At 46.5% G+C, this 13,409-nt stretch overlaps 2 protein-coding genes across 2 annotated transcripts; one reads left to right on the top strand and one right to left on the bottom strand.

The window, feature by feature from the left end:
- Window positions 1-4,195: 4,195 nt before the first annotated feature.
- LOC123426338 (F-box/LRR-repeat protein At5g02910-like) lies at window positions 4,196-7,560 on the top strand. Its single transcript, XM_045110148.1, has 3 exons — window positions 4,196-5,273; window positions 5,664-5,837; window positions 6,901-7,560. Exons 1-3 carry the CDS (start codon window positions 4,233-4,235, stop codon window positions 7,225-7,227), a joined length of 1,542 nt encoding a protein of 513 aa, XP_044966083.1. The 5' UTR covers window positions 4,196-4,232; the 3' UTR covers window positions 7,228-7,560.
- Window positions 7,561-7,833: 273 nt separating this feature from the next.
- Window positions 7,834-10,591, bottom strand: LOC123426337 (pentatricopeptide repeat-containing protein ELI1, chloroplastic). Its single transcript, XM_045110147.1, has 2 exons — window positions 8,686-10,591; window positions 7,834-7,988 (listed from the first exon to the last, which is right to left on the bottom strand). Exon 1 carries the CDS (start codon window positions 10,589-10,591, stop codon window positions 8,717-8,719), a length of 1,875 nt encoding a protein of 624 aa, XP_044966082.1. The 3' UTR covers window positions 7,834-7,988; window positions 8,686-8,716.
- Between the last annotated feature and the right edge of the window lie 2,818 nt (window positions 10,592-13,409).

Below are 13,409 nucleotides of genomic sequence, written 5' to 3'. Positions count from 1 at the left end.
CTATGGCACCCCAGAATCAAAATCGTCAATTTTCAAAATTTGTGAAGCAACACAATATACCATATTATAGTCACGGATATATGATCTCTAGAAAAGCCTACTAACTTATGCATTTTGGTACATATGCGCATCAGGGTAGTGAGGTTTATTTGTAATGATGCAGTAAGATAGAGCCATGGTAGGGGTTGTTTCAGGTCCTAAATTCGAATCACCTGTGGGGTGAAAGACCACAATGGTTTACAATTATTGTCCAGCTCTCTCTCAGCAAAAAGAACTAAAAAGTGGAACCACTTAGGACGGTCCTTATCAAGTCAAATCCCATAACTAAAAACGTGTTCTAATTTTCAATGCCTTATGTTAAGTTTTGTCTAGCATACACAAATGTACCTCCTGTAAGTTCTATACAACACAAACTGAAAAATATGACTTGCATTATTACTGATCGACTGATTGTTCACAAACGAGAATCAAGTAACTAAGCAAACATTATTATTGATCAACTGGTTGCTCATAAACAAGAATGCTTCAAAAACGGTTTATTTATCTAAGCACCTTCCCTAAACACCTTGTATTGTACAAGGCCAAATTGTTATGCTATAAGGCAGACTAACAACCCAAAATAATATACACAGGTAAGGGCAAAACAGAATTGAGCATATTTAACTGCCCAACACTCTGATTGTTGCATCCAAGAGCTCAAAAGATATTATCAGGTAGAACTAATAAGCACCAAGAGGCCATGTCCCACGAATTAATACTTGTTTACTCGCATCTTGAAATAGCTGGCCACACAAGTGTCAACCGCTAATAGAAAAGTTACATTTATTTCAAATCTTCGAACTAAACATAATTATATCTAGTAATGGCAATAATTGTTCATACGCATTAAGTGACACTAAAAGCTCAGTGAAAATCAGCACAATGTTCCGATTGTAACACTAAAAGTGAGAATTAACAACCGAGCTTGCATAATTTTACAGTAAACAATACCTATTGGTTCAGTTAAATATTTCTCATGCTCCTCATCGGTGTATTTAAGAACATCCACCTTCTGCAAAAGAAGGCGACACACAAAAAATGTAAGCCCACAATATTTTAAGAGAGCATTTCTTGCTCGATGATGTAACTAACACAATATACTCGTCGTGTTATATTTTGCAAAGTCATAATCACCAATTGGTGGAACATTATTTACAAATCTAACCTATAATAAAATGGTCAGAAATACTATAAGTCCTCGAGTTAGTCATACTAAATATTTTAATATGTACACAACATTAGTGAAGCATCAAAGACAGGCCGAGTGGTAAAGTTGTAGATTGTCAGTTCACGCAGATGATGTGAAAGGTAGCCACTGCCATGCTACCTACACAAGTAATTGATATTCTCAAGTTAAACCACATACATCACTTCATTGGTCCCAACAGCATTCCCCAGATATAAGTGAAAAACTGGACACTTCATTCTTGGAATTCATGTTATGCATAAAGCCAATATTCATAAGTTCTATACAACACAAACTGAAAAATATTACTTGCATTATTACTGATTAACTCATTGTTCACAAACGAGAATCAAGTAACTAAGCAAACATTATTATTGATCAACTGGTTGTTCATAAAAAAGAATCAAGTAACTAAGCAAACATATGGAAGCTATAAAATGAAGGACAACAGAATGAATGGCTGGTACCATATGAGGAGCATGGAAGCACATGTAGGGTGAAAAATAATAGTAGACAACCAGGTTCAATAACCCTCTTCAACGGCCCAAAACTTGAGCTCAGTTGTGAATAAGCCAACATTTATGGTAACAAAGATGACATCCACACCTTCTGCGAAGCAAACCCCGTGTGCTCCATTGCTATCACAGGGATTGGACGATCACAAGGATTGGACGTGTGCATGATTTTCTCTAGGTCAATGACCATGCATTGTACGCATTTTACAGCTCTCTTCACCTTCCTTAACCAGAGATGCAGACTGAAATCCTTAACGCCAGCGAGCCCCATGGAACTGTCCTGTTTGTGGCTTTGCCATCTACCAACTCGAGACCTTAGGCACAAATGTACCTATCTTCGTCTCCACCTCTAATCTTTTTTGCTCGACCATCAACTTCAGTCTCTTGTTTTTAAAAACAGTACATCTACATGGGTTAAATAACTGAGAGATGCTTCTGTTATGCTATCTTCAGTGTTTGGATGAGTTACGTGCTTGTTCTGAATTTCTTTCCAACACACTACTATAAATGGTAACACAGGAAACTTGAAATACTGTACCTAATACAAGTTGCAGCCATGCCATTGTCAATGAAAACACCGGTGGGATTAACAACCGTTTAATAGGGCAATGGCCAACTGTCGTAGTTGCTCTATTAGCACATCATCATCATCCTTCGAATTCTTCATATACTCCCTCCGTCACAGTTTAGAAGGCATGCACGTGTACCTAGATCGTCAATTTGACTTGTATAAAATATATTGTTTAACATAAAAATTATATCATTAGAAAATAGAACATCTAAAGTTTCTAATGATATAATTTTTGTTATATATGCCTCTCATTAAGTTGGTCAAATTGACGACCTAGGTACATGTGTCGGACTTGTAAACTGAGACGGAGGGAGTACTACATAGCAAGGGATTTCATTCAGAGCAAGATAAAAATGACTTGTATGCAGAGATTAACTATAGCAAGAGCGTGCTTGTCCTCAACTAGATACTGATTTTATGAGTAGTTGAGTAGGTAAAGCTGAGTTAATGCTTACATTGAATAGATGATCCGTCAAGAAAACACATCAAAGATAAGAAAAATAATATGGATACCATTCTAGCCGCATTTCATCAAATGGATAGAGTGCGCTGAACTTTTCCTTCTGATCGAGGACTCCTACTTACTCCAAATCGCATGGTCTCTCCATCGAATCCATGTCCAAATAAGAAAGTCAGCAATAACAACAGTCGTTTTCTCAAAACAGCTGCACGACACCTTACTCACCTTGGGCATGGATGATGTGGTGAACAACACGGGTTGAGGGGCAAGAATGCAATAGCGGTCGTGGTTGTATACGGCAACTTGACGGTGGCGAGGTGTGTTGGATGTAGAGAAACACGGAGATGAGCTCCATGCCGAGAACCACGTCGTAGCAAAAGCCCACGACCATGGTCGCGACTTCCCTGCCCCGCGGCGACATCCCCGGTACAAGAGGAGGAGCATATGCGGAGCAAGGAGGTAGCACTCTGGCTGGAGCACGAAGGAGGCCTCGGGTCGTCGCAAGATTAGTGTGCAGCGGCGAGCGCACGACGTTGGTGGAGACGGATTTGGAGGACGCAAACCTCCGTGCCGCCGCGAGATGGGGGATAGAGGTGGTGGACCGCGAGACCTTTCACAGTAGAGAGATGGGATCGAAAGTGACGTGGTGTGGGAGACCGGGCATGGGACGTGCGTTCGTGGGATGCAGTTGTTTCCCCGATTTGTGTGTGTGTGCTCCTTTGTTTACGCTGAAGTTTGTTTCGGCGCGGGATGTTGCTAGCGATTTTGTCGGTGCGGGGTGGTTCACGACGGCAGATCCCCTTTAATAATAGAGATTTGGTCAAGTTACACCCTTCTCTAGACTTACTTCAGATCCTATAGAGGGGATAAGAGAGAACTAGAGGTTCAGAATCAATTCATCTTAACGATGTTTTCTACAGATGACGACCGTTGCTTATATATTTGCATAGTTCGATTACATGGCCCACGGACCCCTCGATCACGTACACTCTATACCATACACAATTTGAATTACCCGCTCGCTCTTCTCGTCTTCTTCTAAGCCTCTTTACGCCTTCGCTTCTACTTGACACTTCCTGTTGGCACAATGACACTGATAGGTTAATCATGGCCTTATCCGTCTACGGGCGAAGCATGCGGCATAGGATCGGATACAAATGGTATTGTAAGCTTTTTACGAATGACATGCCACCCATCCTAAATTAACATTCTCCGTTTATCCCCGCAAGAAGAAAAACTAGGGCGCGTCCTAGCAAAACCCAATAAGAAAGGGAAATGTTTAAAAACAAGAATCTTCCTGCAATAGCTGTGAAGTTTGGGCCAGTAGTTACCAAGTAAAATGGGCCCAGGGAAGCTCAATATGACGAGGCTTTACGGCCCAGGCAAGACCTACCTTCCTTATTTAGCCCCACCATAGCTTTCGGCCTCTATACTGCCCGTTAACGGTTTCGCCTCCCCGAAATGCTTCTTCCTGTGGGTAACCACGGCGGCGACGGTGACGGCGACTGGGCCGTTCAGCTCGCCGCCGAGATCGAGGAACTCTCCTTGGGTTCCACCGGCGGTCGAGTGGATCGTTTCAGCGCGCTCCCCGACGATATCCTCCATTCCATCCTCCTGCACCTCCCTTCAACCCCCGCCGCCGCCCGGACCAGCGTCCTCTCCCGCCGCTGGCGCGGCATCTGGGCCCAGCTCCCGGAGATTCGATTCCCCTTCCCCTCTAACCCGGCCTCCGTTGTCCCCGCGCTCGCCGCCAGCGCCTCTGGTCCGGCCCTCCGCCTCTTCCACGTTGCGTGCCGCGACGACGCCGGCGCTAACGCCTGGCTCCGCACCGTCGCGAGCCGCCTCATCGCAGGCGGAGAGCTTTACTTCTACAACAGGACGCCGGGGGAAGAGAAGGGGCAGGCGGAGGCGCTGTCCTGGCAGTGCCGCACCTTCGAGCTGCCCTGCTTCGATACGGCTGCCAAGGTATGGCTGCGCCTAGGGTTCGTCGACCTGGAGCTCCCACCGACCGGCGTGTTCGCCAGGCTCACTGAGCTGCGCTTAGAACACGTGAATTTGGAGTGTGGTTTCCAGCTCGGGGACATGGTCTCGTCGCCACGGTGCCCAGCGCTGCGGGAGCTCTGCATCGCCAGGGCCCGGGGAGTGGTCAGCCTCTGCATCATCTCGCAGACACTTGAGCGTCTTGAATTGGATATTCTGCATGGACTTGGGGAGCTCACTGTTGTTGCGCCAATGCTCAGAGCGTTGAATGTGCATGCTTGCTTTGCTTGGAGGAAGCCAGTCGCTGCCATTTATGCATCGAGGCTGGAGGTTCTCTGGTGGAGTGATGCATTTGATCCGAGTTTCGTGCTGTTCGGTGATGTGGAGAATCTTCAGCAGCTGACCACCTTCGACATTCATGTTTATGGGCGCTTTGATTACGCACTCCTTCAGGATTATGTGATGCTCTTACAGCACTTTCCAACTGTCTCCTGTCTTGACCTCAAACTGAACTATCAACGCGTGAGTAACCTTCTCTTTAATGTGGAAATACACTAGTACTTAGCAAGAAGCTAGCAAACTGATGCCACAAAATTACCTTTAGAGTTCAATAGATTAATTTTGTATACTTGCTTGTTATGACTTACTAACTCAAGAGTTGGAACAACAAGAACAACTATTATTGAAACAGCTTAGATCATACTCTCATGTCAAACTCAGAATATGTTTCTAGAGAATTAGCTTTGAAATTGTTCATTCTTCTACCCTGGAAATCTTCAGTGGCAAACATAATTTCAAACAAGTTCATTGTATTATCTATTGGTTTGTGAAAAAAAAGCAGTCTTCATGAATAGACAGTTTGCTTTTGGAACTACATTGTTCAGTTTTGGCTGTCTTCTTTTACTTTTGCAGGATTTAAGTCAGTATGAATACTTGATGGGTATCATAACCAGGCTTCCCAAAATTAAGATTTTGTCCCTGTGGTTACACACAAAAGGACATGCAATTGGGCCTTCTGTGTTCCATCTGCTGAGCAAATGTCCTGGTATTAGAGAGCTGAAGCTGACGTTACTTGATAACTTAGAGGTAAAGTTATAAGAACTTCTCTTATGTACTCCCTCCGTTCCTAAATATAAGACCTTTTAGAGATTCCACTATAAACTACATACGGATGTATGTAGTCATATTTTAAAGTGTACATTCACTCATTTTGATCCGTATATAGTCTATAGTGAAATTTCTAAAAGGTCTTATATTTAGGAACGGAGGGATTAGTACTTTGGTTATTGCTGGAGTGATGTTAATTGATTGAAAAACATTTACGCCATTCTCACCCTAAGGCATGATCTGCTAACAGCATATTCTGTTGATTTAATATTGTTGCTTTGCTCCAACTTTTATGTTTAGAAATACATGAACTCATGAAACTGTGAAATTGACCTGATTTCAGTCATGTAGTCAATTCCTCAGGCATGTCCCAGAGGTGCAAAAGGCCTCAGTTTTGATCTTGTAGCTGATTCAGTAGTCTAGGCTGTTTTAGTTCTACTTCAACCCACTTCGGTATTTTCATTTTTCTGCCATTACATAATTTGTATTTATTGATTCTCTTTAGTTTAGTCACCAGTAGCTATGTTGAGATGGAGCAGTTCAATGGATGTCAAGTTAGGCCTCACACATTTGAAAGATACTTCGAAGACTGGACACGTATGTTACAAGATTGGTGCCGATGTGAGCCCAACTGATAGTGTCTATGCGGGCCATGAGCACTAACAGATGCTGTTAGAGGCCTTGACCTCAAATAAATTTGAAGCAATTCTTTTAATATGGATAGCTGGCAACTGGTGGTACAAGTACAATACTTAGGTTTGGTGTTATTCTACAAAAATAGGTTTTTCTCATAGCACTATGTTTGCACTAAGGATCTACTCCCTCTGTCTCAAAATTATTGTCTTGCATTTGTCTAGATATGGATGTATCTAGTCATGTTTTAGTATCTAGATGCATCTATATCTAGAAAAATCTATGACAAGAATTTTGGGACGGAGGGAGTATTTCTTTGGTAGCTATTACTGATGGTACATCTTGACCTTTCGGTACCATTCCTCTGTTGTCTTCAGTTAGTCTTGAGCATACTTTCTCTTTATTTCAGGTGGATACACCGTGCACATCAGTTTGCGCTTGTTGTCAGCAACAGAACTGGAGTACATCTTACACCTTGGATGTCCTTGAGGAAGTGGAAATCCGTAACTTCAGAGGATTGGAACATGATTTTGCCTTAGTGGATATGCTGTTTGGTGTGTCCACAGCAATAAAGAAGATGACGATAACACTCCATCATCTGGCCAGTCCAAGCGAGGAGCTCCGCAGCTTGGCCAACCCGGGGACCTGTTTCGAAATAAATTATAACACAAGCAAGGTGTCATATGCACCGCCCTCCAGCCTGTTCCCAAGCACTCCGGATGACTGTTGCGAATAGTAATTGTGCAGTTTATTCTTGGGTGCTGATGCCCTTGATGCGGTATCTTGAGGTAATAAAATGCGGTCAGATGTGGATTAGTTGCATGCCTTGCAAATATTTTTCCTTTCTGAAAGAAGAAATTTGCATTGTCACCATCCCTTGTTCCACCATTTGTCGAACATTTTCTCAGTGGCAGCTCCTTCGACTTATTTTTCTATTCAATTGTTGCTTTCACAATCAATCAGTAACCGCATTCTTGCAATTTATGTGCTGTCCAACTGGATATTTGTTGCGACTTGCCATTTTATTATGTTTAATGTCAGGACACAAGCTAATATCTTGTGACGTGAAGATATGCTTCCACAAAGCTGTGTTCCCGACTGCAAATGTACGAGTTTTGTTAGCCCGTGTCACTAATTGGAGCACGCTATGCTGTTTAAATGTTGAATTATGTAGAACTTCAGTTCTTCAGACGGTCAGACTGCTGATCTGGGGACAGAGGTGGGACAGTTTGGCCTTTTCCTTTGTCCCGTCCTCCTCATTTCACCTGTCTGCATTCTTTTGTTTAAATCAAGATTTAGAACCAACTAAAATTACTCCCACAGGAGCTACAGCTACATCATATACACTCAAATTAAGAATGCTTAAAATTCAGCAAAATGCAAAAGGTATGTTGTGGAACATCATAAATACAATTTTGCTAGCTGGGAAACATCAAAGAGTTTCTCAAATCAGTGTGCCTGTGCATCAGGAGGAAAGCTCATCGGCTTGACTGAAACCTGTCAAATGTGTCAAGCGACATGGAAAATGTTGGATACTGTGCTGAAAATACTGTCAAGAAATAATTTAGCCGCAAATCTAAAATAATAATTCATTAAAAATAATCTGGGCTGAATTCATAATCTGTCGGACTATCCGAAATACTATAAGCTGTGAACTGACAGAAACTTGCTCCAATTTGTCAAAGCATACTCAGCTTTCGGACGCATGCAGTTCACTGAAAGAGTAATCCAGTAGCAGTAGGTATAGCAATAGCAAATGATCCTAGATGCATGAGCGCAATCACAGGAAGCTAGATAACTTAGTAGTATGTGCCAGAGAAATTAGGGGAGGTATATATTTGTTTTGATGGGAAGGAAGAAATAGTTCAAATTTAGAGCGTTATATGCCCCTGCAGTCTAACACAAACGATGGCTGACATACAGGCAAGATAAATTCGTTACAAAAATCTTCCCATCTTTACGAGTGACATTTATACTTGTCCACCACTTTATGGTTGACAGTGTCAAGGGTAAATTTGAAGAGTGAAAAGTGAAACTCTTGGTTTCTCCCCAACGCAGTTCACACATCAGCATTGTATCTCAACTATCGATTGTTTTCTCCATTTTCTCTCTCTCTTTATAAGATTAACTCCACAACACATATCTTACATCAGTTGATAAGCACTAGAGCAGAAATGTCAGTAGCGCTATTTACCGTGCATAATGTTTGAGATGCCATAACGGCATCACCAGTAATCTCCACAAGTGCAGGACCCGTCGACAAAATGGTGGAATCTGTTTCTGTCTCTGAACACGATCTTCCTGCTAGTGATCTTGGATATCAGCTTGAGCACTGCATGGCAGTCGGAGCACGCCCGTAGGTTCTTGACAATCTTGATCGTCGACCCAGGCCGCGAGCTTATCAGTCCAAATGCAACGGCAAGCTTCTCGCTGTGGACCGCAAGTGCCTTCTCCTTGGTGGCCTCGTCCAGGTCATGCAGAACCAGCTCTGTCTGCGGAACATGTCCATGCTCCTTCACAAGGCCATTCATCTTGTCTAACATGGCATATATTTCGTCGGTGCAGGGGTGGCTCATATCCCCCGCAACGAACTCATATACCTTGCGGTCTATCTCAATAGCACTACACCCAGGCTCTTTCTGGATGCCACTAGCCTTCATCATCGAGCGCACCCGCGCCACTTCTTCCCATTTACCGACAGCTGCATAGATGTTGGAAAGGAGGATATACATCCCTGAGTTGGCTAACCCATTGGCAACAAGGAAGTCTGCAATCCGCTGGCCTAACGCCATGTTCTTGTGAAGCCGGCATGCAGCAAGCAGTGACACCCACATGACAGCGTCAGGTGTTATTGTCAAGCTCTGCACAAGATGGAATGCTTCTTCTATGAGCCCCGCACGACCCAGAAGGTCCACCATGCAACCATAGTGCTCGATCTTGGGATCGATGCCGTACTCATGCTCCATCGACTGGAAGAAGCTGCGGCCTTCCTCAACCAGCCCAGAATGACTGCACGCATTGAGCAAACCAATGAAGGTGATATCTGTCGGCCACAGGCCCTGATCCCGCAATTGCACAAACATCTCCAGTGCTTTTCTGCTGTCTCCGTGCATTGCATAGCCATTGATCATGGCGTTCCACACAACGATATCTTTGTTACCAATGCCGTGGAATACGGCGACGGCGTCCTCCAAGCTTCCGCACTTGCAGTACATGTCAACGAGTGCCGTGGCCACTCTGACATTGAGCTGAACACACCGACTGTTCTTGACATAGGAATGAAGCCACTTCCCTGACTCCACCGTACCAAGCTGTGCAACCGCAGACAGCACCAGCACAACGGTCACCTCGTCAGGCTCAGCACTCGACCTCAGCATCCGCCGGAACAACTGGAGCGCCTCATTAGGCTTCCCGTGCTGCGTGTACCCGTCAATCATCGCGTTCCAACAGATGAAGTCCTTCCTGGGCAACCCGTCGAACAGCCTGCGCGCGTCGTCCAGCGCTCCCATGTTCGCGTAGCAGGTGAGCATCGCCGTGACAGACACGACGTGCGGGTCTGGCATCTCGTCGAAAAGAGCACGAGCGGCGGCGGCGTCCCCCGCCCGCGCGTACATGCTGAGCAGCGCGGTGGCGACGTAGGAGTCGCCGGAGAGGGCCAGCTTGAAAGCGTACGCGTGCAGGGCGCGACCCAGGGAGAGCCCGCGGCAAGCGGGGAGGGACGCGGAGAGGGTGTGGGCGGTGGGCAGGAGACCCTCAGACAGCATGTCGGAGAGGAGCGCGAGCCCGGGGAGGTGGAGGCCGCGGGAGGAGTGAGCATGGATGGCGGAGGTGTAGAAGATGGTAGTGGGGTCCTTGGTGCGGCCGAGGAGGGTGAGCGAGTGGTCGAGGCGGCCGGACGCGGCGTAGGCACGCTGCAGGCGGAAGGCGACGGCCCGGTCGCTGTCGAGGCCCTTGCGGACCACGGCCGCGTGAAGCTCGGAGGCGCGGCGGGCGGTCGAGCAGGCGGCGAGGAGCGACGCGGCGCGATCGGCGGTGAGGGCGCCATGGTGGCCGCCGGAGTCACTGGCGGGGGCGACGGAGGGGAGCACTGCGGCGGACATGTGGGGAGGCTGGGACGAACTGCGAGGCGTGAGGGATGGAGTGGCGCGTCGTTCACTGGCTCAGTCTCACCGCGCTGCTTATCCTCGCAAGATAATGGGCCTAGTTTGGGCTGGCTACGAAGGCTAGAAATGGGGCTAGACCATTTTCCTTTTCACAAGTAAGTGAGGGCACCTAAAAAATACCCTCGGCGTTAGGGTTTCTCTCCCCTCAGTGACGACTTGCTCGTCACCGTAGGGTTTCGTCTACCCTTCCTCCATCTGCACCGGTCACCGGCGTTCAAACCGATCAAAGGGCGCTCTCCGTAGCGCTCTCGGTCTTGACGCTCTCGTTCGTCTGTTTGGGGTCGGTTAGGGTTTCGCTCGACACCCGATTGAATCTTTTCTCGTGTCAGTGAATAAAGATGGCTACAAAAGCTTCAAGTTCGAGGGCGGCGTCGGATCTAGAGGCGTTGATGAGCGAGCTTGGCCTCGAGGAGGAGTACATGGACGATGTGGTGGTGGAGAAGGAGGAACCTCTGCCTCCGACTACAACATGTTGGATGGCCATAACATGAGTCCATACGCAAAAGAAATACAACCAATATGGTTTATTCAAAACCATGTGGGCAGCATGAGATCTAGCCCGGACAGTTCAGATTCGCCCGCTTGAGGAGAACCTTTGTACTTTGCAATTCGCATGCTTGGGCGACTGGGAGCAAGTCATGGAAGAAGGGGCCCGGAACTAACACGACAACACGGTGATCTTGGCTGAGTACGACGGGTTCACAAAACCATCTCTGATTGAACTGGATACGATAGAGCTCTAGATGCAGGTTCATGATCTCCCTGATGGTTTCTATCCTTTACTCAAACCCCTGGCAAGGAAAGTTGGGGAGTTCATATATGCGGAGCCCAAATCAGAAGACTTTGAGGGGAATTTTCGAGAGTAAGGGTTCTCATCAATGTGTTCAAACATCTAAAGAACGGGGTCAGCCTGATACAAGATGGGCAACCCCAGATATTCAAGGTGAAGTACGAAAGTCTCCCGGATTGGTGTGAGGTCTGCGGCCATATGGGGCACCAGTACAAAGAACATGGGGAAGGTATCCATGACAAATCATCACTTGTTTTCAAGGAGCTACGGGCTGAGTGGTTCAGAGGTGCTGGACCCGGACCTGGTCAAAATCGCTTCGGTGGAAGGGGTGGCCGTGGAGCCCGTGGCAGAGATGCTGGATGGACAGGGATGGGTAGAGGTGATGCACCACCAGGGGAGTACTATGAATCAGCGGATGCTGGGGACACGACTATGATCGATGCTGAAGGCAATCACAAACGCCCGCAGGGGGAGAACACTGCAAACCCTCAAGAGGCTCACCCTCATACGCATGCGGCACCTGCAGGTTCGACCACTACATCAGGAAAGACACAACTTATGTTAACTGCGCCCACTCCACCTCGTGCCAATAGCTCAGATGCGACATCTTTCCATCGAATTGGAAGCAATGCGACATCTTTCAATGAAATAGCTCTCGTGCGACGGTTTGAATGGAGAAAATAGCTCACGGCCACACATGCGTTAAAACCTTAGTCAACTAGTCCAATTTGCGTTAAGTCATGTCTTACCTAATTTGAGTCCAAATTAATTAGCACCCCATCTCGTGAAACTGCCCGACTAGAACTGTCCGAAACTGCCCGACATCTTCAGCTCCGGCGGCAGCTCCGGCGGAGGATCCCTCTTTCTCGGCGGCGGCGGAGCCCCCTTTCGGCGGTGGCGGCCATGGTGGTGAGTGAATTCGATACTCTAGTCCCAATCCCCTCCGCCTTGTAGATCTGAGCTCTTTGTTTTGCTTGGTGAAATTGATAGAAGGTGAGAGGGGGCGGTGCGGTGAGAGGAGCCCGTGGTCAGGTCGAGAAGGAGCCGCCAGATTCAGCTTCGAACAGGTAATGCGCCTCCCTTCCGCCCATTTGTGAGTGCGATTGAAGGAAATCTTTGCTCTGTCTCACGCTGCCCACCCGCCTATAACAGAGGGGATGCTGCTGAAACCTTTGAATTTGCAATCAATTTCTTTCCATCGACGGCAAAATTAGTTGATGGTAGCATTCAGAACATCCAGAGAGACACAATTGTGAAATGGGAGGTTGATTGTGCAGAAATTGATCCCAATGAGCTACAGTCGATGGAAGAGAAGGCAGTGAGGAAATTGGTGGAGAAAATTGGGGAAACTGTGCTTTGGGATCCAGAGCAAGAGGTTTCACTATTGCGGTATGATGATTTCAAAGGAGAGTATGTCAGAATTGAAGATGGTGAAGATAATGTTGATGAAATCGGTAGGCAAGAGGGCCGGGCAAGCCCCAGGGCTGAATTTTTTGCTGAGCTTGTTGATCTGAATATTGACTCGAAGGTAGGTTATGTGCCGTCACACTTGGCTATGCAGAAGGCAGATGATGATTGGGCTTCGCAGAGGCATATCGTTCCCATTATTACGGGTCTAACAGTAATAGCTGATGGGGTTAATGCACATGCAGAAGAGGGAAATGTTAATGTTGTTGATTGGAATGCAGTTGAGTTGGAGGAGCCTACTAATTTGGTCATTGCACCGATTGCTGACACTGAGATGGCCAAACTATTTGGCATTCCAGTCGATGACAGAGATGAGGAGGAGAGGGATGAAGCTAATACAAGTGATAATGATGACAAAGAATTGAGTGAAGATGTAGATGAACAGTTGATGAAAGATGCTGCAAATGATGTAGATGATGCACATGATGAAGAGCTGGTGCATGTGTATGACAAGGAAAACCGTGTCATTCGAGTGGGGAAGTTGTGGCCAAACATGGA

This window comes from Hordeum vulgare, chromosome 2H, assembly GCF_904849725.1.
Source record: "Hordeum vulgare subsp. vulgare chromosome 2H, MorexV3_pseudomolecules_assembly, whole genome shotgun sequence".
Classification (NCBI taxonomy): domain Eukaryota; kingdom Viridiplantae; phylum Streptophyta; class Magnoliopsida; order Poales; family Poaceae; genus Hordeum; species Hordeum vulgare.
The sequence above is the reverse complement of the archived record's forward strand: the minus strand, read 5'-3'. Positions and strand labels throughout refer to the sequence as shown.

What these genes read in the sequence shown, in the direction of transcription:
- LOC123426338 (XM_045110148.1), top strand. Translation starts at nt 4,233, where the DNA reads ATGCTTCTTCCTGTGGGTAACCACGGCGGCGACGGTGACGGCGACTGG. An exon ending in TCAAACTGAACTATCAACGC is followed by an intron (nt 5,274 to 5,663) that starts GTGAGTAACCTT and finishes TTACTTTTGCAG; the next exon opens with GATTTAAGTCAGTATGAATA. An exon ending in CGTTACTTGATAACTTAGAG is followed by an intron (nt 5,838 to 6,900) that starts GTAAAGTTATAA and finishes TCTTTATTTCAG; the next exon opens with GTGGATACACCGTGCACATC.
- LOC123426337 (XM_045110147.1), bottom strand. Translation starts at nt 10,591, where the DNA reads ATGTCCGCCGCAGTGCTCCCCTCCGTCGCCCCCGCCAGTGACTCCGGC.